The sequence below is a fragment of the Tinamus guttatus genome, unplaced genomic scaffold (genome assembly GCF_059628265.1).
Source record: "Tinamus guttatus ecotype Peru unplaced genomic scaffold, ASM5962826v1 Tinamus_guttatus_pri_ptg000030l, whole genome shotgun sequence".
Taxonomy (NCBI): domain Eukaryota; kingdom Metazoa; phylum Chordata; class Aves; order Tinamiformes; family Tinamidae; genus Tinamus; species Tinamus guttatus.
Genome location: NW_028288564.1, coordinates 968,107 through 995,264, shown reverse-complemented (window position 1 = coordinate 995,264; position 27,158 = coordinate 968,107). Strand labels below are relative to the sequence as shown.

General features: G+C 38.7%; 1 protein-coding gene and 1 non-coding gene across 2 annotated transcripts in view; both read right to left on the bottom strand.

Moving 5' to 3' along the window:
• Positions 1–231: 231 nt before the first annotated feature.
• TRNAN-GUU (transfer RNA asparagine (anticodon GUU)) lies at positions 232–305 on the bottom strand. Its single transcript has one exon. It is a non-coding gene; the product is annotated as a tRNA-Asn (tRNA).
• Positions 306–11,065: 10,760 nt separating this feature from the next.
• The window catches only part of MRPS9 (mitochondrial ribosomal protein S9), a 32,483-nt gene continuing 16,390 nt past the window's right edge, over positions 11,066–27,158 (bottom strand). Inside the window, exons 6-11 of the mRNA XM_088530371.1 lie at positions 20,922–21,004; positions 18,008–18,083; positions 15,488–15,656; positions 13,515–13,623; positions 12,445–12,614; positions 11,066–11,267 (exon numbers count right to left, since the gene is read on the bottom strand). Coding sequence (XP_088386497.1) covers positions 11,176–11,267; positions 12,445–12,614; positions 13,515–13,623; positions 15,488–15,656; positions 18,008–18,083; positions 20,922–21,004 — 699 coding nt within the window. The 3' untranslated portion in view covers positions 11,066–11,175. The remainder of the gene's footprint in view (positions 11,268–12,444; positions 12,615–13,514; positions 13,624–15,487; positions 15,657–18,007; positions 18,084–20,921; positions 21,005–27,158) is intronic.

The window sequence follows — 27,158 nt, the reverse complement described above, 5'->3', positions numbered from 1 at the left end:
ACCTTCACATTTCCAATTAGACCATCTCTGGTAGTATCAGGTCCAGTAGTGCCCCTCTCCTTCCTGGCTTTCTACCACCTGCCTGAAGTTATCTGCAATGTTCTGCAGGAACCTCCTGGACTACTCCTCCTCCTGGACTGTGCAGGGATCAGGGTGGTTGAAGACTTCCTATAGGGGCCGCAGCCTGTGATCGTGAGGCTTCTTTCAGCTGCTTATAAAAGCAGGTGCTCCCGTCCCTGGGTGGGCTCGAACCACCAACCTTTCGGTTAACAGCCGAACGCGCTAACCGATTGCGCCACAGAGACTGTGCTGTGTGGAGTCTGCCACAAATGCAGACCAGGAGAACCAGGTACCAAGAAACAAAAAAAATCCCCAAAATGCACCCGACCACACTTGAAATAAATCAAAGATATAATTAAACAGATCAATGAGATCATTTTATTCATCAGACTTTGCACTTTTTTCCTGCCCATGACTGATCCATAAATTGATGTTCAAGGTTTCCTTTGGAACCATGCCATCAGTACTCCGTATGTGCTACCTGTGTGCTTCCATAAGCATTTTAAAAGTAGTTGACTACACTGCCTAGGTAGCTGACAGACAGAATCCCCTGGCTAGTGTTAGTACTGGCCGGTACAAGCATCATGCGCAGAAGCGGTGCCTGGCTAAGTCCTTGGAGCATGGAGAGGAATATGACGAGAGCTGCAGTGTTAAAGTCGTTGCTCAGTTATACCACTAAGGCTGTGTGCCTGGAACTGCTGCACAGTGTGCGAAGCTCCTTCCCGAGCAAAGGAAAAGCAAAGACTAGACGTGTTGGGCCAGTAATAAAGAGCTGTCCTAAAAGTAACCAGCAAAATGGAGCTATGAGCCAGTTTCTATTTATTCTGTTTTCTATTTATTCTCCACCATGCTCTGGATGTGATGCCATGCTGGCAATGTTGCTTCTGAGGCCAATCCAGGCACGAGGCTCAAGCTCCATGAGAAGTCTCTGTCTGGCACTTCCTGGTTCCTTCCTCAAATTCCTATGCAAAAGTGTAGGCTGACATTAAAATTATTGCCAGCAGATGCTTAAAATGCTGATGTTATAATTGCATCACCAGAACAGTGGGAAAATAGCATGCTCCAAGGAAACCAGGACAGCTGGGCAAAAAAAGCAAAGCTACTATGGCTTACTTGCTAAGTAAAGAAGGATACAGACTCTTCCATTCAGTCATCTGTGTATGCTTGCAGGGGACCAAGAAGCAGCTCCTTTGACATCTCTTACCTCAGCGTAGGGTCAGTGGAGGACTCAGGTGACTGCTGATGGAGGAAGACACTACTACTGCTGAGCAGGAGCGCTAAGGTGGCCCTGTGTGAGGGACAAGTGAAGTGTCATGTTCCAAAGGGAGACCACATTCTGCTACCTGAACTCACCTACATTGCAAATATCTTAAAACCCTGGTCTCAAATGCAGGAGTTCAAGAAGTCATGGAAGCCTGTCTGCCCTTCTGAGGGCTCTCCACGCCACACAGTTTCACTGAGGTTCAGGAGATGGAGATGGGATTGAGCTGTGGAGCCAGGCTGGCCTGGTGACAGGACACACAGGTTCATCATGTGGTTACCACAGTGTGTGGGGCAGTGCAACAGGGCTGACCGCAGCCTTGGCGTTTGGGGATGAGGCTTTCCGTCCCTGGTCTGCAGATGCTGAGTCTGGAGGGCTGTTTCCACTGTCAGGAAAAGCAATCTGCGCACACACATCTACCTGCATGGAGTTGCATTTTTACACACATGATGGCTCTAAAGGCTTTCACCCTTCCCCTGGGGACGCTTGCGATGCTCTTCAAAAAAGAGTTCAAAACCAGTATTTTAAGAGTTGAATGGGTTTGGCTTAAATATACATTACACAGTTCATCAATGCATGTACAATACGTACGTTTGATATTTAGTTTCATATTTGTGTGCATACATATATATATATGCGTGTATATATATACACACATACATAGAAAAAACCTTAATGACTGATTTTTACAGACTGCTGAAATAGGCATCATGTGTTTGTCTCATATTATTATAACCATCTTCTTCCAGATTTGGGGGAGCGGGAAGAAGGAAGGAAGAGAGAAACTGCATGTGAACATTTTTGTTTGAGGGGATTGGATGCATTTAAGGGACCTTTACAAAAATCACATTTAAGAGACCTCTTGTTCGTCTTGAAATAATAGTACAACAACAGCTTGCAGGAAATGATAATTATGTGCTACCACCACTTGCCGGTATCCTATAAAATATTCTTTTAAAATATCTAATGCGTTGAGGTGTGTCAAGTAGCTTTTTCACCACATGATGTGTGATAAACAGGATATCTCTCGTAATCAGAAATGTAAAGCATACGGAATGTAAAGATTAAAAGAGCAGTGTTTTTCTTTAAATGAATGTAATCAATGTGCTTATTAGTTTGCTGCGGCAGAAGGAGAGAGTGGGTGGTGTTCAGAGCTGGCACATGTCTATTTGGCAACAGTGAATAGCCTGAGTGTTTATAGAGAGAGCTCTGTGGAATCCCTAGATTCTGCAGATTTCCTTACCAATTTTGTCTCAGATAATTAAGAATTTTAAATAATAAAAGAAAAAGTTAAAGAGGAAGTACAAGCTCCAGCTGGATCAAATAAAAAAAAAAGAAGGGTTTTTAAGTTCTCAATATTGCCTTAAAATTAAAAATCAGCACTAAAGCACATTTTGGCTCTTAAAAGTTATTATGGAAAACTGGCACCTGCTTCCTCAACGTATGTACCCCCTAGATGTATCCAGAGATATATCTCCTTACAGTAGTAATTAAGAAAAGGAAAAGTTTCTACAGCTGTTGAACCTGCAGACACAAGCTGTGAATGGGGCCTATGGGAGCAAACTTCTGGATGCAACAAACTGGCCGTAGTCTCATTGCTTCTGACATGAGCTAAGGTCCTAGAAAGACAGGGTGGAGGTGCCATCGAGGAGGAGGTGGAGATACACAGAAGGAACATCACTCAATTTTGAGGAAGGATTGGTGTCCCTCAGAAGCACCAGTCACTCATCACACCTCTCCACTCTTGTTGGCAGCAGAAACAAGAGGTCTGACCTCTGCTGCTTCAGCATTTCTCCATTCTGAGCCCAAACCCTCATCCTAGAAACATAATTCAGCTTCACCTACACTGCTGAAAAGCTGTTTTGACCGTAAACGTCTGTGTGCCTGTGTGAGGTTCAAGAAGTTCAGAAACCTCATAAATCCTGCTGAGGAGCCCCTTGGAGGGCTGGAAGTCAACTTGGAGCAGATGAGGAGGCAGTATGGTCCTCCTTTGCCAGTAGCATCTCCAGGGTTATCAGTCTTGAGGACTTGACTTGAGGATGGACAAACAGTGTTTTAGCAACCATGTGAAGTGTCAGCCCACTCTCTTTTTTTTTTTTTTTTGGATTCTCTACTGGAAGCTCAGAAAGGACGAAAGCTAGAGAGATTGCTGGTGCAACTCCATTTATACTGTTAAATAAAGTTTTGCAATGATTATTACTGAATTCTTGCAGTGTGTGGTTAAACCGAAAGCGATTTCTCTGCAGTCACACAGGAGCTATTTCCGGTGTCCTAGACCATAAGGACTTGCCAGTTGCAATACTGAGTCTGAACTGCTCCAGTCCATGTAACTATATGACTTTCCCAAGAACAATAGCATAGTTTTACTTCTTAGATCAGCTCTGGGATTTTTTTTCTAGGGGAACTATTTTCCCTAGTTCTAATCCTTAAAATACATTGATCGAGCACTACTTTACCATCAGGTTGTCCTTACTAGTTGTCTGAAATCTTTTTCCTACTATTCCACTACTCCTCTTACTATGACTGAAAAGAGTTCGATGCTCTCATACAATGTGTTATTTTTGCCAATTATGTGAAATAATTAAATGTTAAGGAAAACCAGCAGCTATTTAGAATGACAATTCTGTGGAAAAACCTACATAATGCACAGATGTTATGTCTGTTTATTCCCGTCAATAGTCATTGATGGGAAATAGGTTCAGCAAAACAATATTTGGAAAAAAAATCCCCTAAATGCATCCATAATAGGTGAACTTTGTTCTTTTTTGGTTTTAAAATGTAATAATCAGAAAGTTACACTGAGCCACTAAAATCTGGACCAATATCATGTACTAGGTGCAGTCAAAATTCCCAGAGCACAGCTCTGTTGAACCTCCATCCACCCTGGCAGCTCTACTCTCGACAGAGAAATCCGAAGGTGGCCAGGGCAGGACTGCAACGTGTGCTCTGCCATGAGCACCCACTACATTTCCCAGAAGAAAAAGGAACAATCCCTACTCTTACAAGCAAACATCAGGGCCTCATCCAAAGACCCATAAGGTCCATAGGAAGATCTGCACCAACTCTGATTCTGATCTTGAGTCACGGCTCACATTTGGGCAAGGGCAGAAAAACGTCAGCAGGATGACCCAGGCTTTTGCTCATCCTGAGCTGGGAGATGCAAAGCCCCATTCCGCATCCTTCTCCTGTATATATTTTGTCCGGGTAAAACACTTATAATCCTATCCTTCGAAGCTCTTTACCATCTATTCTGATTTGGCAGTTATTTTCTCATGCCACATTGATTACTCACGCAATTGCTGTGACCATCAATTATAAATAATGGCCACGCGCAGCACTGTGTAGGTGAAACGCATTAATGTAGACACCATCCCGCTCTCGGGGTATGCGAAGATGCTGGTATGGGGAGCTTCCTCCCCCTTCCCATTTGGGTTTTTCGGCTGCTATACTTGATGACTAGCAATAAAAACGGGTAAACAGAGATCCAAGGGAAATGAAACTACATCTGCTGAACATTCAGAGCCAAAATACACAAGGTGGATAATTTGCATGCTGTATGTAAAAAGTAGTTATGCAGCTTGCTTCCTACTCTTTACATCTCCATAAAGCATAATAATGGATTTCTAATTATACATCCAAATAATAGGCAAGCTGCAAGATGCTGGGAGAAAATTGGAAGAGGGGAAAGGAACTAACCAAAGGTACAGATGCAACAAGGATAGTGACATTTCTATAAAGATGCTTTAATGGTTGTTAAGTAGTCATTTTGAAACAAAAAAATTTTTAAGCCTCTTAGGAAGGGTTTTAATTTTCTGACAATTTGCATCACAGTTAAAGGATGACAGATGACAATTTCTAATCTACTACAATGGCCAAAGAGGAGCTCTTTTCATGCCTGTTAAAATAAATAGCAGGTTCCTACACTGGCTTTGTACAAAAGAAGCCAATCGGATTTCTGTCAAATTCAGAGAGTGGATAGGGCACTTTTGAGTTTTAGTGCTGAACATTGATGAACTTTGTATTAATGTATTATGTTTGTAAATGATAAGCTCATTTAAATAAGAAAAAAACTCAAACAAATTATATTGGATTATGAAATGCAGCTACCACCCCCTTTTTGTTGGCAAATGACAGAATCCGAATTGGCCACATTGCTCTAGGGCGGGGGATTTGGGGATTGCTCTGAGCTGTCCTTGCTCTGTCTTCCAGCTACGTCTTGTTTCTTACCTCGGGATATCCTTACTGGGCAACAATTTTGCACGTGTCTGGTCCGAGGTATTTTGTGGCGCTTCCTAAAGGAGTTATGTAGGCCCCGTACGCTCAGCCCATCGACACCAAGTCTGGCCGCCGGGCTGGGGCAGGCAGCCCTCCCGGGTGTGCTATCCAGGGATGCTTCTGTTATGGAAACAAAGCAGCAAATGGCTTTTCTAATGGTGTTTTCTAAATATTGCTTTTCCGTTTTGTCTTAGTTAAATAAAATCATTAAGTATCCTTGGCAACCTGAGTAGAAAGAAATGCTTCAGCCCTGGAAGCGTGTGCTTTGAGGGGAAGAATTATCCGCCCGCTTACTTAACCTTTGGAGCAGAATGAAGCTCAGAGGTGATGCTGGGGAGCGGGTGGGACTTGTGAGCCTCAGAGCAGCTATTTCACAGGGAAAGGAACTCTGTGAAGGAAGACGTTGAAGCCGATATATTGACCTCGTTAGTTCTCCTAGCAGAAGTAATAGCTCCCAGAGAGCTGCCTGAGGTGAAAGATCCAGGAAGGACCCCTGTAGCCTTAGCTCAAAACATCGAAGAGATGTCAAGACTCATGTCAGGGTCTCACTACAGAAGAAAACTTTACATTCTTAGTAGGAATTTAGCTGCAGCTGGATGAAGGGAAAAACAAATTCCTCTCTACCTTTTAGTGAAATAATTGGTGGGCGAGCTTTTATTAAATAACAGATCCCAGTTTTGAGGTACCAGAGGAAGTGAGTGGAAGTATTTTATCTGTCTATGACATGAAGAAATGGTCCACTTGAATTTATACAGCAGCTGGTTGGCCACCTTCTTGGTGCTGATAAAGGTACCTGTTGCAAGAAAAGAGTAAGTCTAATGTCCTTGTGTGAGGAGATGCAGCCCTTGCTCTTGGGATGCTGGGGTCCATCCCCGCCAGAGCTTTATAACCCTTAGTAAAATCTTTGTGTTTCTTATTTTCCTCTTGCGCTAGGTGCAGACGGTTCACTTGCCTGCACCAACTGGCACTGCTGTGCACTGGGTTTTACACAGCTGTCCCCAGAGCTACCTACTGAGGCGAGAAGGTGGCAAAGCAGCTTGGGCAGGAAAGGGACATGCAGCAAAAAGCTGGAAGTTTCTGGCAATCCAGTTGCTCTGTAAAATCCTTTTTTACAGCCAAGGTGAATGAAGCACAACTTTTGTGCTGAACCGTGCGCATATGGAAGTGCTCACATACATTTGCATGCCTGTGCAGTAATCCTTAGCAGGAATTTTGTAGATTAACCCCAGACTTACAAGGATGGACATGCGGCACTCACATGAAAAACAGCGTAAAGGAGACAAAGTCCTTTACAAAGCAATGACACCTTTTTTCCCTCTGTTCTTTAGTGTTATCTAGATAACAAACAACATATATTGCTCTTGCTTTGCACAATATTTCTCTAAAGCTTCCGTTACCTTACATGTTCACACACACATCTGTTAGTCCAAGCTGCTCGCAGGATCTGCTAGCCTGAGCAGGACCTGCGGTGAGCAAAAACCACTCGGTTTGTATGATTTATTATGCTGGCGTTGTCAGCACCTGAACGTGACACCCCTTGACATTGTGAAGAAGTGGACAGCACATCTTGGATGCCTCTGCGGAGGCCAGAGCATCTGTGCCCTGGAGAGCACGAGCTCCCAGCTGAGCAGAGGAGCTCTGGTTACTGCCAACTTGGGCAGCAGCTCGGACAGAAACGGCAGGTGGGGTTGGAATGGCACCAGTATCTAGTACCTTCAGTTATTTCATACTGGAAAGTGAAGAGTGAAGGTGAATGCTGACAAAGTAAGTGGTACAGGGCGATTTGCTGAACATGCTGCTCTTCTGTTTTGTTTGTATGTGCAGATACATGGGCAAGAATTCCTGTAGTTCGTAGGACATTTAGTAAGACGAGACTTCCCCTGGTGCCCACTGGGTGCCAACAGAACATAAATAACATATTTGCTTTCAATTCCAGCCCATGAGTTTGTATATACCTAGAAGAATCACAGAAAAATGTTGTGAAAATGAGTATCTGTATGCACAAGGGCTTAATGAAAATAACTGAAATCTGCTGAAATGCAGATTTCAATGCAAAATTCCTCTTTCTTTGGCCAGAACTAGTAATCTTATACTAGTGACATACAGAAGTGATACATTATTGTTTAGATAGATTGCCAGAAAATAGGATATCATAAGGATTGTTTTAGAACATGCTTGCTTGACATTCATGTCAGCAATATTGCACAAAACTCTCTGTTCTCTCAAAACAGGTTCCAAAATGCATTAGGACTATGACTGTTCACTACCAGGGTAATATTGGAAGTCATCAGTTTTCAGAGATCCATGATTTTAATGTCCTGCTGACTGGCCCAATGTTACAGCCCTGATTTCAGGTTCCACACACCAAGTGAAATATCCTATCATCCAAAACGTGTATTACTTATACACTGAAATCAGACTACTTGAAACTGGCATCATCTCACATTTATTTTTCACTGAATTTTGTTTTTTTCAGAAGAAATACTTGCTGAAAATAAAATGTGAACCTACCCTTTAGAGACCTTACTTGCCTATTTACATTCGTATTCATTTGCTGTTGTAAAACCAGCATTTATTTGAAAATTTCACCACCATTTCTTTCCGAAGTATCTGGAGGTCACTTTCGGAAAAGTGCCGGTTTCATTAGATTGCCAACTGCTCCATCTTGTGGTCAAATACCAGCATTAATACAAAGCAGAAAGACCCTTAGTGCTTCCCCTCCCATATAGAAACTCCCCTCCTCTGGGATTATAGGTTGCTTGTTAATAACTAGTTTTCTAACTGCTCTTTCTATACAGTTGCTCTCAAAACGGAGGGACGGGATGGGTTATTTCAGTGCAATAACCCTGAAAACTGCCTGGGATTGGCCCTGATGTGGCCCATCCTCGCTGGCCACAGGGCACTCACTTGGACCTGTGCCTCCACCAAGGAAATGGTGATGGGACCCTTACATCGAGACAACGGGAGGCAAATGTGAAGTGGTATGGTCACTGTTCTTAGACTTGCATCTTTTTTCCTCCTATATTTTCTTTAGGTAGCACCTTCATTTAAATTTGCATGTTTACATACATGCCTTTGTGTGTAAGCACATTTTAAAAACATCCTTAAGTGTCCATTTCAGAAGGGAGGGGTTTATTGAATGCTTTTATCACTCGTCACAGTTAGCTTTTATTTCAACATAGTACCTATAGGATATATCAGAATGATATATACAAATATATTATACATAATATACATAATGTACGTATAATATATACACTGCACACTAGCTATTCAGGGTTATCAACAGAAATTCTAATTAAGCCATTTTGTATTTTCCTTAGTGCAAAACACCTCTCATGGAGCCCCCATTTGCCTTCGAGCCAGGGGAACCGTCTCAGCTGCCTGTCAAGCGCAGAGTGAACAGGCTTTGCATTTTGATACTAAATCCCTGAATTTTAGCCATGCTAAAGCTACCAGTCTTACAAGACAAATATTGTCCCAAGTTTCCTGAGTTTTCTGATCCTCCAGAAACAACAGTTAAAAGCCGCACGGAGTGGTCTCAGGGAATCAGAAACGTTAACAGTGAGGGACGCACAATTTCTGATCCTGTTTTACTTAACGAGTCTCCTGCATTGCTTAATGACCCCTCTTGAATGGTGCTTGGGAATCATGACCCAGCGAGGTCACTCCTAGGCACCTGTGCAACACCTGCAGGGACCTGCTAGCATGTTTTGTTACCCAAGAAGCGTATTGTATTTAGTATAATCTATGGCAAATATAAATGATGAACGGCTGTATTCTGGTGCCTAGGAAACTCACCTGGAAAGGAACAATTCCTGGTATTGCAGTCCTTTAAATTAAAAGGAACCCAGGATTTCTCATAGCTGGGCGGGTACCCTTTCAGAACTAAGGAGTTGTATTTCCTAGAATTGCACAACAGCCGAGGTAGGAAGGGACCTTTGAAGATCGTCTCATCCAACCGCCTGCTGAAGTGGGGACACCTGGAGCACGTTGCATAGGATGCTGCCTAGGGAAGCTCCAGGGGTGCAATCTCCACCATCTCTGGGCAACCTGTCCCAGTGCTCAGTCACACTCACAATAAAACGGTTCTTCCTTAGGTTCAGATGAAATTTCCCGTGTTGAGTTTGTACCCATTGCCTCTCATCCTGACACTAGGCATCACTTAAAAAGAGTCTGGCCCCGGCCCTTAACACCCTCGCTGAGTCTTCTCTGTGCTGAACGGCCCCAGCTCTCTCAGCCTTTTGCCATCTAGGAGAAGCTCCAGGCCCCGTCGCAGCCTGATGGCCCTTTGCAGCTCTGCGTCTCTCTTGCACTGGGAAGCCCCAGACTGGACCCCCCAGTCCAGGTGTGGCCCCTCTGGGTGCCAGCACAGCCCCCTGGTGCGTCAGCCAGTGCTCCCAGTTTTGCAGCATGTGCAGACTTGCTGAGGCGGCGCTGGGTCCCTTCACCCAGGTCACCAATGAGTAGGTTGAGCAGGACTGGACCCAGGGCTGACCCCTCACCACCGGCTTCCACCTGGACTTTGCAGCTGGGGAGCAAGGCTTCAACCAACCTTACACTCCTTTCTGCTGTTGCCCAGTTTCTACAGAAAGGGGGAAGGATGTCTTCCTAGAGCCTATAGCACATTTTTCCTGGGCACTCTATATTTACCTCTCTCTCAGGAAGGAAGATAAAAATAAAACAAATTTTTTCACTTTTTGGATAAATGCTGTAAGGAGGAATCTATTTTGGAATGCTACAATTATAGACAGGCAGTGGGCAGCACTGTCAGCACCTCCTGCTTCTGATTTTAAATAAGAAAAGTCATGACTGTATTTGACAGAGTCCAATGCTGTCTGCGCATTAGCCATATCCATCAAATATCTCCTTGATCAGACCCTTTGGGATTTAAGAAGTGGAGAAGCAGACTATTTGGAGAGATCAACTTCAGCCTAGACCCTCCAGCTCTTTCCACATTTATGGGGAAGAACAGAGAAACTGACTCCTCCAGAGGGTGATTCAGAGCACCTAAATTAGGTGTTTGCTCTGAATCACGCTCTGCCTAACCTAGGGAGGGATCCTGAAGACAACAGATTTCACAGAAAAAGGTGAACTCCTGTTCTCTTTATAGCCCTCAAATGTCAGCACCGTTCTCATTAGCTTCTCAACTCTACCACAGTTTAGGCGGGAAATTGTCATTTCACCTCAACTTCCCGTGGGGGCGCAGGCACTTCAACATTGTGGTCTAAATACCTGGAGCTGCCTGGGATTTAGATAGTCAAGTCACTAAGCAAACAGACAGATTTTTGAAAAGTTATAATGCACCAACAATAAATTGTGATTGACTTCAGTGGAGCTAAAACATAAATCTGGCACTCACGCTGTGATTCCAGACCTGGAACTTCGACAAATCATGCCACAATTTTCAAATAATTTTTATATAAAAAACTATTTGCTGCTTTTTAAATACAGAAAACACAGTAGTCATAATGGAAAAAATATTTATTATTAAATATATTTTTATAACAGATTTATATCATAACTAGGTACGTTCTGAAATTCTTGTAGTATTCTGCATTTCTTTAATCTATTCAGACTTAGCGCTTTTTCCAGGTGAACTTCCGTCTGGCTCCCTCCTGACCAGGCTTTTTTCGTTCCCTCAAACGCGGGTCAACTGTTAGTAGTCCAGCTACAGAACACAGAAAAACTGCATTTATTTACTGTTAATAGATTGTACTGGATGTATGCTACACATGCATGCCAACAGGGGCATTCAAGACAGCCAGTAATTTTGTATATGAACTGCAACATCTAGAAGAATAACGGTTCAGTATAAAAAAAGCTAAATAAATAACTGAAACATTAGCTTTTCTTTAATAACTAAACTTACCCATAATTTGTTTTATAAACCCTAAAAGTAATCCAGATTATTGCTTTAAATATATTTTACTTAAACCTTCACAATCTACAAACCTTCACAAACCTTCATCTTTTGAAACACAAGTGTTTCAAAAAGCATATTTAGCAATGTCCCAAATCTGCTCAGCGTTATGTTGATCTCATTATATATACTGGATTCTTTAAAATGTCCATTTACAGGAGTATTCCCAACAAGGAACCCTTGTCAATACTGAAATACTGTCATCAAAGAAACCTGATACAAAGATACTGGCATAAGTACACACAGAGGTGTATATATACACACACCTCTGTGTGTGCATATATATATATGTGTGTGTGTGTGTGTGTGTGTGTGTGTGTGTATGTAATTATCCTCCCTACTAGTAGTAAAAGCATAACTAAAAGCTCACAGTTCATAATTCTGCAGCTGCTGCAAGGCTAACCATTGAGAAGCATTAAATACTGCAGTTACCTAAGCACCTGAGTAGCCAGTTTGTGAACTCTGAATTAGCCAACAGAGGAAAACACTCCTCACTGGCTTGTTTCATGCAATCCATTTGCTCATTACTATCCTCTTCAAAACTAACTCACCAGTGATTAAGTTTAAAAACAAAGCTTTTAAAACATGAGCAATGGGAGGCTATCCAAGTGAAACAAAATACAGTATAACTAGCTTAGAGCTCACAAAATTCCTGGTCCAGATTTCTTTGTTAATGAATATATACTCATGCTTTGTGCGTCTATGCAGACACAATACAAACTGACTTATAGACCTAAGACTAGTCATCTGAAATGTGTATAGAAGATGTTAGGAAACAACTGAAAACTTTTTTATAGATAAATTTAGATCCAATTCATATATACACAGAAGATTTCACTGGGATTATTTACTCAAATTTGCACCATCTGGTCCTTCATCATTGTATTAATTCGGTTATTTCCAAAATAGAAGTTTGCCCTCCTACCTTGCCTCATAAATTCCACCTCCTTCTCAGTGACAAAGCTCCTCAAGGCTTTTGCAGAGGCTAAACGTATTGCTCCAGCCTGTGCAGACCTTCCTCCACCAGACACTGTGCAGATCATATCATGTTTTTCAAGTCTATCAAGAAACTGGAAAGGGAACAACAACTGTTCTCTTAAAAAAAAAAAAAAAAAGAAAAAGAAAGAAAAAGAAAAAAGAAAAAAGAAAAAAGCGTATACAGTCACATCAATTGCATAGTATATACATTCCCTATCACCATATAGGCAAAAAAATCAGTTAACTTTCAGAGAGCTTCAAAAGGGCAATTAGGTACCTAACTTCCACCGAAAACAACAAAAACAATGGGAAATTTATTGCTGAGACCATGTACTGAGTGCCAAAAGTAAGTGTTTTAAGTTCAGTTTTGCAGTTATGTTTTTATCACTCATTTGGCAGCTCTGGATACTAAGGCTGAGCAATCTCTGACTCTGCTCTATATATATGTGTATGTATATAAAAATCATATACAGCTGATACAGGAAACTTTCTATCCCTTATGAGAAGCCTTATCTATAGAAGAATATAAGCTCTGCATATCCTTCAAAATCTGAAGCTTTTTACAAAGTGCCTCACACCTTGTGTTTCCACTACACAACTGTATTATAGTAATCACACATGAGCCTCTAAGTCTCTCAGGAAACATATTTTAAGATTTTTTTTTGTTTGCTTGTTTTGTTTCTTTAAAGTAAACTGCAAACCTTTTCTAAGAGGACTAAAACTTGAATTATCCACTTAAGGCTACGTTCTTGATTTCTGCCCCCATTCGAAAAGGGAGAGGTGAGAGGCACCGAGAGCAAAGCTTAGCTGCCAGGTCCTATGCTACTAAGCCTAGGAGGAAGTACTAGGAGGAAAAAAAAGCTAGTTTTCATAAAGCAGATACTTGTGGGGGGCAGGAAGAAGAGAAGACATAACCGCAACTCCACAGAATACAGTACCAGAATACAATTGTATGGACTGACTTTTGGTGAAATATTTCCTGTACAGTAAGAATGTAGCATTTCATAATGCTCTCACCTGTCCTGTAGCACTGGAAAATAATGTAAAACATCCACTCCATTCACTGTGATTTTCCCACTTCCATTGTCATAAACTACCACAGTAGCTCTTGCAGTTTTTCTTTGACCTTAAAGAAAGTTAAAACCAGTCTGTAATGTGGCTTTAATAACTTGCAGGATTTCAAGCACTCAAGAAGTTAAGCAAATATTAGTTTTTCCTACAGTACCAGAGGTTGTGGGTTTTTTTTTTTTTTTTGAATGTTATAATAACGGACAGGGAGGCGAAAGTAGTAAAAAACAATGAAAAATCAACTTTGAATATATTTTATTTTATATATCAATATGCAGGCTTGTCAACGAGCCAAAAAGCTCCTTCCTGTTTTGAGCTATGGAATCTTTATGTATCTAATCTACTTTTATTAGTGGAAAAAAATGAGAAGAAGGTGAGAGGGACCCTCCCACAGCTTTAGCAGATCAGGAAATTTTCTTATCTGGTCACAAATGTAAGGTCACAATATAAGAAAATAAACAGTTTGTTGAGCATCTATGGTTGTCATAAATAGGACTTCTAAGACAAATATTAAAATATTTCATAATAATCACCTAAACATTACAATAGCTTTAAAATACTCACATGGAAGAAGGTTAATGCTTTAATTACAGTGGTATAAGCATTGCTTATGCATGATTTAGCATAGTCTCCTCAGAAATTTCCTGTTTTAGCTCAGTTCTCTGTAAAAACCACAACAGACTCTCTACCATAAAGCCTAAAGATTGATCTTCTGTAACACAAAGGAAATAATCATTTTGATAAATGGATTTTGAAACAGATTAGCCCATTTATTTAATTTAGGAAGTGATAGAACACAAACAAGACTGTTCTTGAACTTGTCTTTTCTTAAACTTGGCTTTTCTTCAATAACAGGTTTTGTGTTTACTAACTTCAGCAACAATTATTCTGAACACACTATTTAAAACTACTGTGGGTCAAATCTCTGTCTGGCTCTTTTACATCTCCTTGACTTTACCCTGAAGTCAGCCCAGCCAGAGCAGAGCTGTTTTGCCCCTCAAGTTCTCGGCTACCTTTGTTCCCAATTGTCATCATTCTCTCGCTACTGCTTAGGAATATGTTTCATCTTTGACTCAGATGCCTCTTAAAAATACAGCATACACATAAAGTGGGGCGGGTATGTGTATAAGCACAAACTTGCATGCAATCTGCCCAGAAAATCTGCACTTTCCTATCTATTTTGTTGCTATATTAATTTTTCTAGTCACTCATATTATATCATTACGTCAATATAAGTCCCCTCGCTGAAACTGCAAAATAATCTGTGCTTATAAAATGCAAAAATCTCCATAGCTTTGCTCTGACAACATCTCTGCCTCAATACAAAATGACCCATTTCTGTCTCTAGATCTGCTTCATCTAATTGTTTGAAAATTTAACAAGTCCTCTTTTGCTTTTTCCTGGACTGACAGCAAATATGTATCTGCCTTACTGTTTTTTCTTCACATCCCCTTCAAACTCTTCCTTTTTGTGACTGCCTAGAAAAGTCATGACAAGACATTACTCAATGGTCTAGGCATGCCACTTCCACATTAAGTCATAACATTTTGTTTTATCTATGAGTTCTTCATTTGTATTTCTACGTTTCCCCATTCCCTGCCCGTTCAAAAGTCAACGTCTGGGGGCAAAGGAAGTTTTTAGCACTGTACAGTGTGTGACACAAGGGGGTCCTCTCTACAGTACAGAAATACAAACAAAAGTGGGTATCAGCGGATAGACTTTGTGCCAAGAATTCCACGTTTGTTACCTGGCCTATGACAACTTTGAATAATGTAACATAATATATAACTAGATGGTATATACAGTGTACAAATGAGCACGTAAATGAGGAAGTAAGACCATCAGCAGTGTCCTGCACTGGCATCACAGAAGCCTGGAGAGGAAAAATGAGGCATCGTTTCCAACCAACTTCACAGTCTTACCTTCGGCAGTGCTGAAGGCCACTCCTCGCTCATCGTACTGCAAGGGGTCAATAACCACTTTTTGTAATTGCGCAGCAATTTCTTTGGAAAACTTCTGCATATACTTCTCCTCATTGGTACCATATGGCAATGCCACCATTTTTTGCAGCAACTGAATAAATCTTGAATACTGTAGACAACAAGAGTTCGTTAAGGGAGGCAAGTGTAATTGCATTTGCTAAAACTTTCTATTTTTATATACTTGATCTTTCCTACTTTGCTTTTATTGATGATTTCTGACAAGATGACACTTTTGCACCTACATGCTGACTTCAGAACAGCATGCAGATGCATCGTTTTGTGTGACTAAAGATACCTAATCCTTTCTTTGGGCAACAATGAATCTTTAATTCGAAGTATAACTAACTCCTTTGTAAGGCAGGCTTATTGTATTAGAAAGAAGGTCATCTCATTTTTCAAAATGAAAACATTCAGGACGTCTTCAATCTTTTATTATTCTTTTATTAAAATGACAAAAGGAGAAGATTTTCTCCCCATTTTCAGTAAGTCAGCATATGTTCATTGACATGGAATTAATTTTATTGCAGTAAACTGAACCTCTCAGATGATTATATTTTATAATATATACAGGAAATACCTATCTATCTATCTTTGGCTGTTCAAGCTGAGTTACTTTAATGTTTATGATTTCCTTTAAAACTGAACAATCAAGCCATTTAAAAATTCAAGAGATACTTGACTTAAAGGGCAACCTCTTGAAATAAATTATCCTTTGCTGCTGTGTGGTTCTCCTTCCCCCTTGCACTCCCTCCCCAGTTCTTCAACATGTGATTGAAGCCTGAACACCACGGTGTTAGTTAACCCATTTGTGCTTAGAGCCTGGCCGTCCCAATAGGAAGTGTCGCTGGCAGGAGCGCTACGTAGCAGGTCACAGGATGTAAAGGTATGCTCACATCTAAAATGCATTTTTCCTAGAGATATCCTAAAACTTTATCTTTACTTACTGTTACTAAAATTAATTTCAAGGATATATCTCTTTTTCATTTCCAGAATATTCTGCACAAAATTGATTCTCTTCTCGTAACAGAGCAATAGCTCTTGTAATTCTGACATCACTCAGAAAGCTACTTCTGTCTAATACTCTGTTAAAGACGTGTGGTAAGGCCTTTAAAAATTAAATCTGTAAACATATAAAAATTTTAATGATAAATAATGAAAGCCCCCGACAACTTTTATTTGCAAAGAAAATCATTAACTCTCGCTTTAATAATGTACCACAGAAAAATTTGTTGTGATGCAAAACCAGGGAAAAAAAAAAAAAAAGGGATAATACACAAATCCACGCAGTAAGACGGATAGCTGATAGCTCATACCTAGATATTTCAAATACACCTAAGCCTTAAAATGTGCATTCCTGCAGTACAAGGCCTCGCAGTTTTGCATGAGAGGTTTTTTTTCATTTTTTCTTCACTGCTATTGTTCTTCCAGTGCTATTTTACAGAACTGTAATGTTAAAAAAAAAAAAAGGCAAAAAAAAAAAAAGCAGCAGCAAGCAGCAAAGAACACTTGTGCTTATGGGCAACAATCTGCTCAAGACCTTTTCACATAGTCTGTAGCCAAGGAAGCCGTCACATGTTGCCATTTTAGAAGCCATGTGAATGGGGTCATACAGGCTGCTGCCATGCTGTCTGCTCAGTAATGTTGTCCATACGGCATCATATTGAGGAGCGTAGCTTCTATGTGAGAAAATACCCGACATTCCCAGCGTCATATTCTCTGGTACTACCGTAATTCGAGTTTAAGCTTCCAAAATTTGCAATTAAAGTTGGTCATACACCTGAATCTCCTGTCACTAAAACTAATGCTGGATTCCAAATCTAATAGATTTGGATAGAGCGTGTTGATATCGAGAGGGAAAAAAAAAAAAAAAAAAGGGGGGCCCTATGAGGAGCTGACCTGGTTTAGACCATGGATTGACCCATCTAGCTTTGTGTTTGGTATCTGGCATTTGATTATGTAGCCAATACTATATCTATGACGAAAGGATTTCTTATTTCGGAATATCTTTAATTTTTCTATCGCTGTCACTGCCCTCATCTGTGCAGGTTTACCAATATAAAAATCCATCAGGTTTCTTCTTTTGAACATCTAGCCCATCTTTCTAGAACCTGTGCACGATAAGCAATCCAAAAGAGTGACCACCTTCCTACTACCATCCATTCCAGACTACATAACAGATGACAAGGAACAAGTTCTTTTACTCTAGGCCTTAGTATGTTGCGGGAAAAGCTAAAGTAGTTCGGTGACAATGTAAAATTTCTAATAGTTCTTTACTGTTCTAGATAAGAGAGAGGGGCTTAGGGTACTTTCAAAGACACTATGAAACCAACCAAGGAAGAGAAAAATTCTTTATAAAAGTACCTGCCTCTAAATAATACCTCTTTGATATCTAAAAACGCACCCACAGTTTGTATTTTTAAGATACAAGCCCCCTTAAGATTAGAAAGATTAATTACTTACATCATGATCTGACAGTTTTTCCAACAACATTTCTTCCAATTCCATCTTAGTCAGCCATCTGCTGCCAGGCAGGTTCCTGTTGAAAATATCACATACAGTCTTCCTTTAATTAACTGTGCAATTAAGAGTTACATCACAAAGGACCACACATACAGTCTTGGTTCACAAGTACCTTTTCCATTACAAATAAATACAAATCACATTCCTATAGTAAATACAACAAGGCCTGTGTTGATTTTAAAACACCTATCTTTTGAAAGGAATGCCAACTCCACCTGATGCATTAATTCATTAAACTATGATTTGCATTTACAGATTATTTATATTATTAAAATCCAAGATCGGTGAGCATAAGTGACCTTCAAATAGCAAGCTAGTTTCCCCACTGCTTAAAAATTATTTTAAAAACCTGCTGCTAGGTATGTCAGCTGAAAAGAACAAAACTGAGGCAGAACATTATAAAAAAATCTTAATGCAACAGTATTTTTTGCATTTGGTATTTACTCTTCTGCTCATTCATGCAACACCACTAGCATAGTCAAAGCACTAATGCAGCAATGAAATACTGTCTTTTATCTGCTGTATCATCTGGATCTGCTCCGTGCTAGATCAGACAAGCAGCAGAAGTGGGCATCCGTACTACTCCTGCTCTGGATAGCAACACAGAAGCTGCACTTTCAACAGCAACAGCAGAAATCTGTAAGAAAACAGCCTTGTATGGAGATGTCAATACAAAATAAAATCAATGCCTGAAATATGTCTTTTTGAAATACACACATGAAGACAAAATAGAATATCACCACAAAAACACATGCCAATATTACCAGGTAAGTTAAAAGCAAAGATGCAACATTAGTTTCTTAACTACTACTATAATCTTAATATAATTTTAATGAATATTTTTCAGGGGCATTAAGGAAGATCCAATTCAGAAAATCATCTGTCCCCAGGATGATTACATAGTACTTCTTTTTAAGTACATATTTTAAAGCTTTTTTTGAGGCAGGATCTGAGGAATATTTATTTAGAAACACTGCCATTTTTACTGGATATCAAAGAAGGACCTGATCCTGAAGGACTTAAGCTTAGTGCTTTATATGTTTGAAAAATGTCATGGACTTCACCGGATGTAAATTTACTAATGTTTACTATATGTAAATACAAGTACATACTTAAGACTTGCAGTATCTGGTCCTATCCCTATGGCTAATATTACAGAATGGGCCTCATCTTCCACCCACCCCCAAAATGAAAATAATATACCCAACCAGAAAACCTTGTCTACACTGGGATTTAAATTATCTAGATGCATCCCAGAGGAAAATTTTGACATCCAATGTGAAAAAATAGGTCTCAAGCAGTCCTTCGACTTCTTTGAAGTTTTACAAATGTAAAAAGGGAAAAAGCTTCCAAATCCAACTGCCTTTCTGATCATTTCCCACATCAGTAAATCCACTGGCTTAGCTCGGTGCAGTCACATCACACTTTTTCTGAAAGATGCACTAAGAAACTGAACATATTGCTTTCCTTGTCTACTCAGAAACTAACTTGAATCTATGAGAAAACACTCTGCATGTCATGGGACTTTTTTTTTTTAAAAAAAAAAAAAAAAAGAAAAGAAAAACAAGAACTTCTGTTATTTTTAATAAATGGAAATAATCCAGCAAATTAATTCTCTTACCAACATAAATTAAAAATGCTGAAATTAGGAAAGACCAACATGATGTGCAACTAAAATAGCACATAGAGCTATCTATGAAATACAAAGAACTATAAAAACGACTTCCATATTGAAAAAATAACTATACAAAAACATCTACTTAGCAAAAAAACAGATAGTGCTGATGCTAAAAATAACTAAAAGAAATTTATACAGCTAGGAAATGTTGATTTAATATTCTACCATATCAATTTTTCTTTTTTAAAAAGGTTGTATTCTTCTTGATTCTCTTAAGAAGAAAAAAAAAGTGTAGTTTTTAAAGCACATACTAATTTCAAGAAAGAAAATTCTGATTGCATGTATTAAGAAACCACAAACCCAGGACTTCTTCACAGCACCTTCCTTTATCTCACAGGCATCCTCCCTGTTCTGGAGCTAACTAGCTGAAAAGCTTCTACTATGCTTATCAGAGGTTGAGGATGAAAAAGGAAGATAAATTTAAAGGAATTAAATTCAGTAGCACCCATCGGTGATATTTAAATAAATTCAAACAAAATTGTCTGGAATGACTACAGTTTTGATGATTTAGCTGTTCAAAATATTTTATGTAAAAACATGCACCTTGACACTGTGAATGAAATATTTGCAAATAAGAACATCCAAGAACTGTTAACTCACATAAGACAGCATCTGAGCTTTTCACCTTAGTGTTTTTCCAGAAAGGAGCTACTTACTTGATGTTTACAAAGGTCTCTTTTTCTAACAAAGAACTTGGCTCATTTCAAAAAAGTTTAATAAAGAAGTAATTAGAAAATTCCATATGGAGGCAGAAGGCACTGAAATCTTGGATTTTATTCATTTTCAAATTTTACTTCAGAATTCTTATATAGGAGAGGATAGTTAAAGAGCAGTAGGAGAGATTCAAGAATAAGAAAAATAGTTGTTTTTTCTATTTCTACAGTGAGAACTGAGCACTCCACAACCATTACAGATATACTTTTTGACATGAAATTCGCTTAAAACATTAGCAAAGGACCAGTGAAAAGTTCGAAAATGTGTTTTTGAAATAAAAGGCAGGTGGTATAGGGGAAAAGACTGAAAAAATACAGTTCTATTTACTTTGGATTGAATTATATATTCTCTCCAAATTCAACAGGTCAGAAACACTGGGATTTAAGACTGTATGTGCCAGAAAAACATATTGAAGCATTTTAAGAAAGTTAATATCAATATTCACTCCAACTGGAAACTTACTTTTTTTCTTTCTCAGGAGTAAAGTCTTGAGCTGACATTTGGTCTTGGTATTCTTGAACATTTAGCAACATTCCATATGTTTCCTAAAAATATACAGGGAAAAAAAAGATTAAATTCACCTCTCCACTCAGTAGTTATATTTTTAAGAATATACATTTATTTGCTTTAGCTCTCCGAACTCCTAAAATTCAGAAAAGTTCAAAACATGGGCACAAAGTTCAACAATCAAAAAATATACAGTGAATTAAAACCAAACAAACAAGAATTTAGTATATTTACTATTTTTATATGCAGTTCAAACTTCTTTTTGAATTCTGATATTTTTCTTTGTTGTCTTAACATATGTACTTGATAAAATGTGCTCTCAAACGTAAAGAAAAAGTAACATTTGTATAGTACATCCACAACATACTGTACAGTAATTTTATCGTGATTTTACCCAAATATTGGCAAAGAATGAAGAAAAAAAAAGTTATTTTTTTCTACATTTTTCTAGACAGTCAGTTGTAGGAATGGTTTACATCTGTTAGATTCCATCTCACCCAGGCACATCCCTAGAGACAGATTTAATGTTTTACACTTACCATAATCAGAGTTTCTGCTCTCTCAAATGTTACTGATATATTGATTCTGGATTTCAGCACTAATGCTCTCTCTTTTTTTTTAAGCATAATTCTTAAGTTCTTATCTTTCTTAGCTTTGCATTTTCAAACAAAGCTAATTGTGACAGTGATTTACAAGTTTGCAAAAGCAACACTGCACTGAAAATACTACAAGAGAGAATCTTTTAATATCCTCCACTTTTTTTCATCTAAATAATTTTAATGTGCAGAGCCTTTTTTTTTCTTTTTTCTTTTTTTTTTTTTAACTAAAATACAAAGTCAGATACTTCTAATTACATCCGTAATTTAAACCAGAAGTTAAATAAGAGTATCTGGAGAAATAATTATAAATAATACTGAAACAAAACAAAAATGTGCTACTAAAGTGCTTAAATTAAAAAAATTATTTTGTTAACAGGTGAAAAAGCTTATAATCACTTTCAGTTATTTTATTAATATAACGAGTTTCAGTAAAAGCTTCTAAACCTAGAGAGTAACTGCAATAACAGAATTACTGGGGAAAAGGAAGGATCTGTTTTTTTCCTTTGTACTGCTTACAAAGAAAACGGATCATCAGCAAGGGAAATGCAAGACAGCAGGTTCTTGTCATGAATTCATGACCGAAATGCTAGTTCCTAACATAAGTAATAATGTGATTTGCAGTAAGATACAATGAAGATTCTGCAACTCAGTATTTGTTCAAAAAACCCACAACCTTTCTCATAGTTATAAGCACCTACTGTTCAAGCTCATTTATCCACTAATATAAAAACACACCCGCACATATCCTAAAAATATTTGTACTTAAAAGTATATGAACTAAGAACAGAATGGTAACTGAACTACACTCAAAAGCAATTAAATAGATGGGGACAATTCACTAAAAAAATCACCGGTGTCACTTTTAACTGCACAGTGAAAAAAATATTTTTGGAATAATTTGACAGTATAAAACTCTGAAATATAAAACTGATCACCTTCCCTTGAGACAGTGGAAAAACGCATGCATTACAGCAATTAGCCTTCCAGAAAAGCTTTATTTTTTGTTGAAAATAGCTGTGTCAGGTAAGAATTGAAAATCTGCAAGAGTTCACATTTGTTTCACAGTCTACTTCTCTTAAAAGTTAGGAAATAAATTACAAAAGAGTACAACAAGTGATATTTTCAAATATTCCCAAACCTCACAAATATATCAGCAGATCTCTTGCTTTCTGAGCTTATAAGATAGGGTAGTATCACTTTGGGCAAGATGCATGTCACATCACAAACAATCCTATCAGCTCATTTCAGCCCTGTCTCTTAGGCTGCAAAATTTACTTTCTATGTATGCAAGAAACACTCTCTTCTCTCTCCTAACCCACCCAACATGGTTTGGGTTAGAGGACATGAGGTGTGCAATTTTCATGCCTTTCAGTTAGATGCGAGATGATTTCAGTATGGAAGCTTCTACTCTGGAATACTGTGAGGAGGGAAGGGAAGGAAAAGGAAGGGTTTCCCTGTAGGTTGTCCCTCTGGAGAGACATCATCCGGAAGACTTGCCGGATTCCAGTGAGCCCTGCAAGTTTGAGGAACCAGACGAAGTCCAGCCAGGCAAAAAGAAGGCTTGCGAGGCAATCAGGAGGGGTGCTGGGCTAGTAGACCCTAGAAAAACGTGTATGAAGGGTTTACTCCTCAGAGGCTGCCAGCCTCCCAGCTCCATAGGGCACAGAGTGCCACCTTCCCACCTGGCAAAAGGAGTCACGAATCCCACCCAGCATCTTCACTACACTCTGGCAAACACATTTATGTGCTGGAGTGGTCAGCGAAGAATACATTAAACAGGAGCTGAACAAAAAGACAAATCCATCAAGCCTTACCAACAAAGAACAAAAGGCAGGAATCGCTGTTGTTACCTTAGCGCACCCTGACCACAGTCAAAATTGCTCCTAAATATCTCCAGACGCAAGTTCAAGGCAGACTTCAGGACTCTGCCACCACCTTCAGGAGCTAATGGTATACACAGCTAAATGAAAAGAGGTATGAGTTGCTGCCTGCCAATTTTCAGACTTAGAAATTCATTGTTAGAGCTACAAGGAAAGCCTTGTAATAGCTGGAAGAGCAAGAGTTTCCTTAAGAGACTTCTCAGGTATTCCTCTGGAATACCCAAACTCCACAGCATATGTAAGTTCTAATAATGTGCACTTCTGCAAATTATCTCTTTAAATCATTATGGTTGAATTATTGTAGCAATATTTGTTCTTATAAAAAAGCAAAACGATAACCCAAAACCTTTACACGGGAGATGAAGTCAAACAACATTGAAAAGTACTGTTTTCTATTTTGAAGTACCTTTAAGTGCAGGAAAAAAGCTCTTGCTAAATAAAATTTCCTGAATATTCCTGGCCGCAAAAGTGGACCTGCATCTCTCTTGTGAAACAAAAATCTTGGTCCTAGGTTTTTTTTTTTTTTTTAAAAAAAGCATGTTTTTTTAAAAACATGTTTTTTTTTTTTTTAAAAAAGGCATATTTTGTTGTATAGAGATGAAGTTGTCAGACTAATGGAACCAATCACATATGTGAAGTAAAGTACGTAGATGAGTCTTTGCAAAATCAGGAATCATATGCAATGCCCAGTAATTTATCTGACAAATCTTCACTCCCCAAAGACTAAAGCAAGCTTCTGAAGAAGCTTTTTCAAAGCTGGCAGGTGAAGATTTTACTAATCACTTAGAGATTCAATAGTCAAACTCATGAATGTACACATCTGTGTGTCTTGTAAACTCAGCTATTATACAATCAAAATAGCTGATTTCACAAGTTTGGCTACGTACTGAAACGCTTCCACTTCTAATAGAGGGATCAAATCTCAGATCTGTATAAGGATGCACCCTTTTAAAATGGAAAATAATATTCTTGTTTCCCTATGTACATAAAAAAGGGGGAGAAAAACAAGCGTGGAATATATAATTTAATATTGCAGTTTAAAAATGCTACAGAGCCTGTGTAATTTATATTGTGTTTTGCCTTTTTTCTTTGCTTCCTGTACGTTTCTGACTTGAACATATGCTTCTTGTTTTTGTTTGTCTAAGAGTTAAAGTGCTCTGCTGTACATATTATCTACAACCTCTGATATTTCTAAAAAGGTACACGAAGCACAACATAAAATTATATTTGCTACACAGAATCATTTGGAGAGACTACTTTTGTCTTGCTCTGCACAGTATAAAAATAGGATTACACTTCTCTCTGAAAAGACTCTGAGGTTAGAAGATGATCCAATCTACTATCATAAAACATTTGTGAAATGGTGTTTTGTGCGGCACTTCTGCGTCACGAAAGAAATAAATTGTTCTTTTCCCTACAGCTAACTTTATTCAACACGCAGAGCAAAGACAATAACATGAGTATAAAAGGTATCTTTTTATAAAAGTTAATTTAGTATTCAAGCCATACCATCAACATAAACATTGCCTGTCATAACACATATGGAAAATATATAGTCACTATTTTAATAAGGAATACTACTTATTAACATTACCTAAACTAACGATACTGCAACCAGTTATTTCATTTGCAATTAATAAAATTCAAGTTCCACAAAAGTCCATATTGCAATTAATAAAATTCAAGTTCCACAAAAGTCCATAATAATTAATGACACACAAGTTTAATCTAAATAATGTATATCTTATGTAAAAGCCTAAAGTCCCTCAAATGGAACGGATTACTTACAGTAGACTGTATTAACACAGAACATTTATTTTGCCTTGGCTGTGAGGCTTTAAAATAAAGTAAGTTCTTCAATACACATAACCTCTTACCTAATAAGAGGTTAAAATAAAACAGGGAATTTTATGCAGATCTCACCTTTCATTTGGTTGACTAACTAAAATGACTGTTGAACACCACTTAACAGATTCACGTTTATATAATTCTACTTAATGAAGATATTTAGAAACATTCTAAGAATGCTCAAGTACTTAAATATTCTATACTAATGAAATTTGTATTTGTCAAACTGATTTTGTCTGAAGGTGGTTTCTTACGGCGTGGCAACAAGATGCACACTACTCTTAATTCCAGTGCAATCTTGCATACTCCTTCTAAAGGCTAGGAAGAGCTAAAAATAAACTTGTGCTCCCTGTAAAATTTGTAATTTCCTCATTATGATGGAATGCAACAAAACATCTTGCCCTTGGGTTGCTCTGTTTCAGCCAAAACAAATGCAAATGGCTTGTCAGATGACAGCTGCTTGATAAGGCTCCTCTACAAGACCTGCATGCTTTACTTTTTTCCGTGAAACTTGGGATGAAAGGCAGAAGGCAGGAAGAGAATTAATGTAGCATACAGTCTAAAGGCAATGCTACAACCGTGATTAAGTAGAAAAGTTAAAAGGCACAGATTTTCCACAGCCTCGCTGCGTGCAACCCATCCGTGTAACAAGTTGACAGGCCTAGCGCGTCAGCTCCATCATCCTCTCCGACAGCTAAGACGCAGCACCGCGTCCCTTTTCAGGGAGAATTTGCGCCTGCACCATGAAGCGTTGTACATTATTTCTTAGCACTGCGGGGGGCTCAAGTCCATATGGAACCTTCACAAATATTACCACAGATCAAACCAGCGGCGTTTCGAGGCAGATTTGACATACCTATTTAAATGAACAGCGGGGGTCCTCGGGCTGCCTCGGGCTGCGCAGGAGAAAACCTCTGTGGAGAGGCTCTGCTGCAGCTCCATTACTCAGCAAAGACACGCTCTACATTCATCATTCATTTCATTTCTGCCAGGGCAAGAAGCTCGTTTGCCCAAGGTGAACAACAACAACAAAAAACAAAGGGGGGTGGGGAGCAGAAGGGTGTGTTTTTATTCTCTAAAAGAAATAAATGTACCTGACAAGTGGGGATTTTGTCCTTTGGGCACACACAACACAAATAAATATCAAATAAATCTAGTAGGAAAAACTACGTGCAGGAAAGCTGGGCAGAGGATTTGGTAACGTAACATTTATTTTTGGAGTACGCACTAATCACAGAAGCAACTTTTCAAGACGATCTAATGAGGAAACAAAATCTGACAGGACTGTCCAATCAAAAATTTCTGCATTCAAAACTAACGCTTTTGTCTCTCTAAGCATACATAAAAAACCTGAGTGTGTCTCTTACAACCTCTTCTAAAGAGGCAGATAATGCTTAGGCTCTTGATGGATATGAAATGTCTGCTTAGAATGCATCTGAAGAATCACGATCTAGTGACGTTTTATTAGATATTGTTTATATCATAATGATGTATTGACACAGAAGAAACCGTGAGGTTTACTCCAGGGACGATTTTAATCAGGATAAGCCTTAAGTTCACAAGAATAAAAGTCTTAAACAAACAAACAAAAATTGGTAAGCAAATGCAAATTTCCTTAATATTAGATGTCAGCTTTTCCTATAGCTTCACCTTTCAGGAGGAAAAATATTTGCTATTCAACAATAAATTTTCCTAGAACTAGGCATTTTTGTTATATATTCATTCTCCAGTACTAACCTTGTGCTACTGACCCAGATCCAGCACACAAGGAAGCATTCAGACTATTCATAACCAGTTCACAGCCCCAACCGTAAAATAACTTCCAAATTAAAGCAGTACGTATAACATACTTTGTCCTCTTAAAT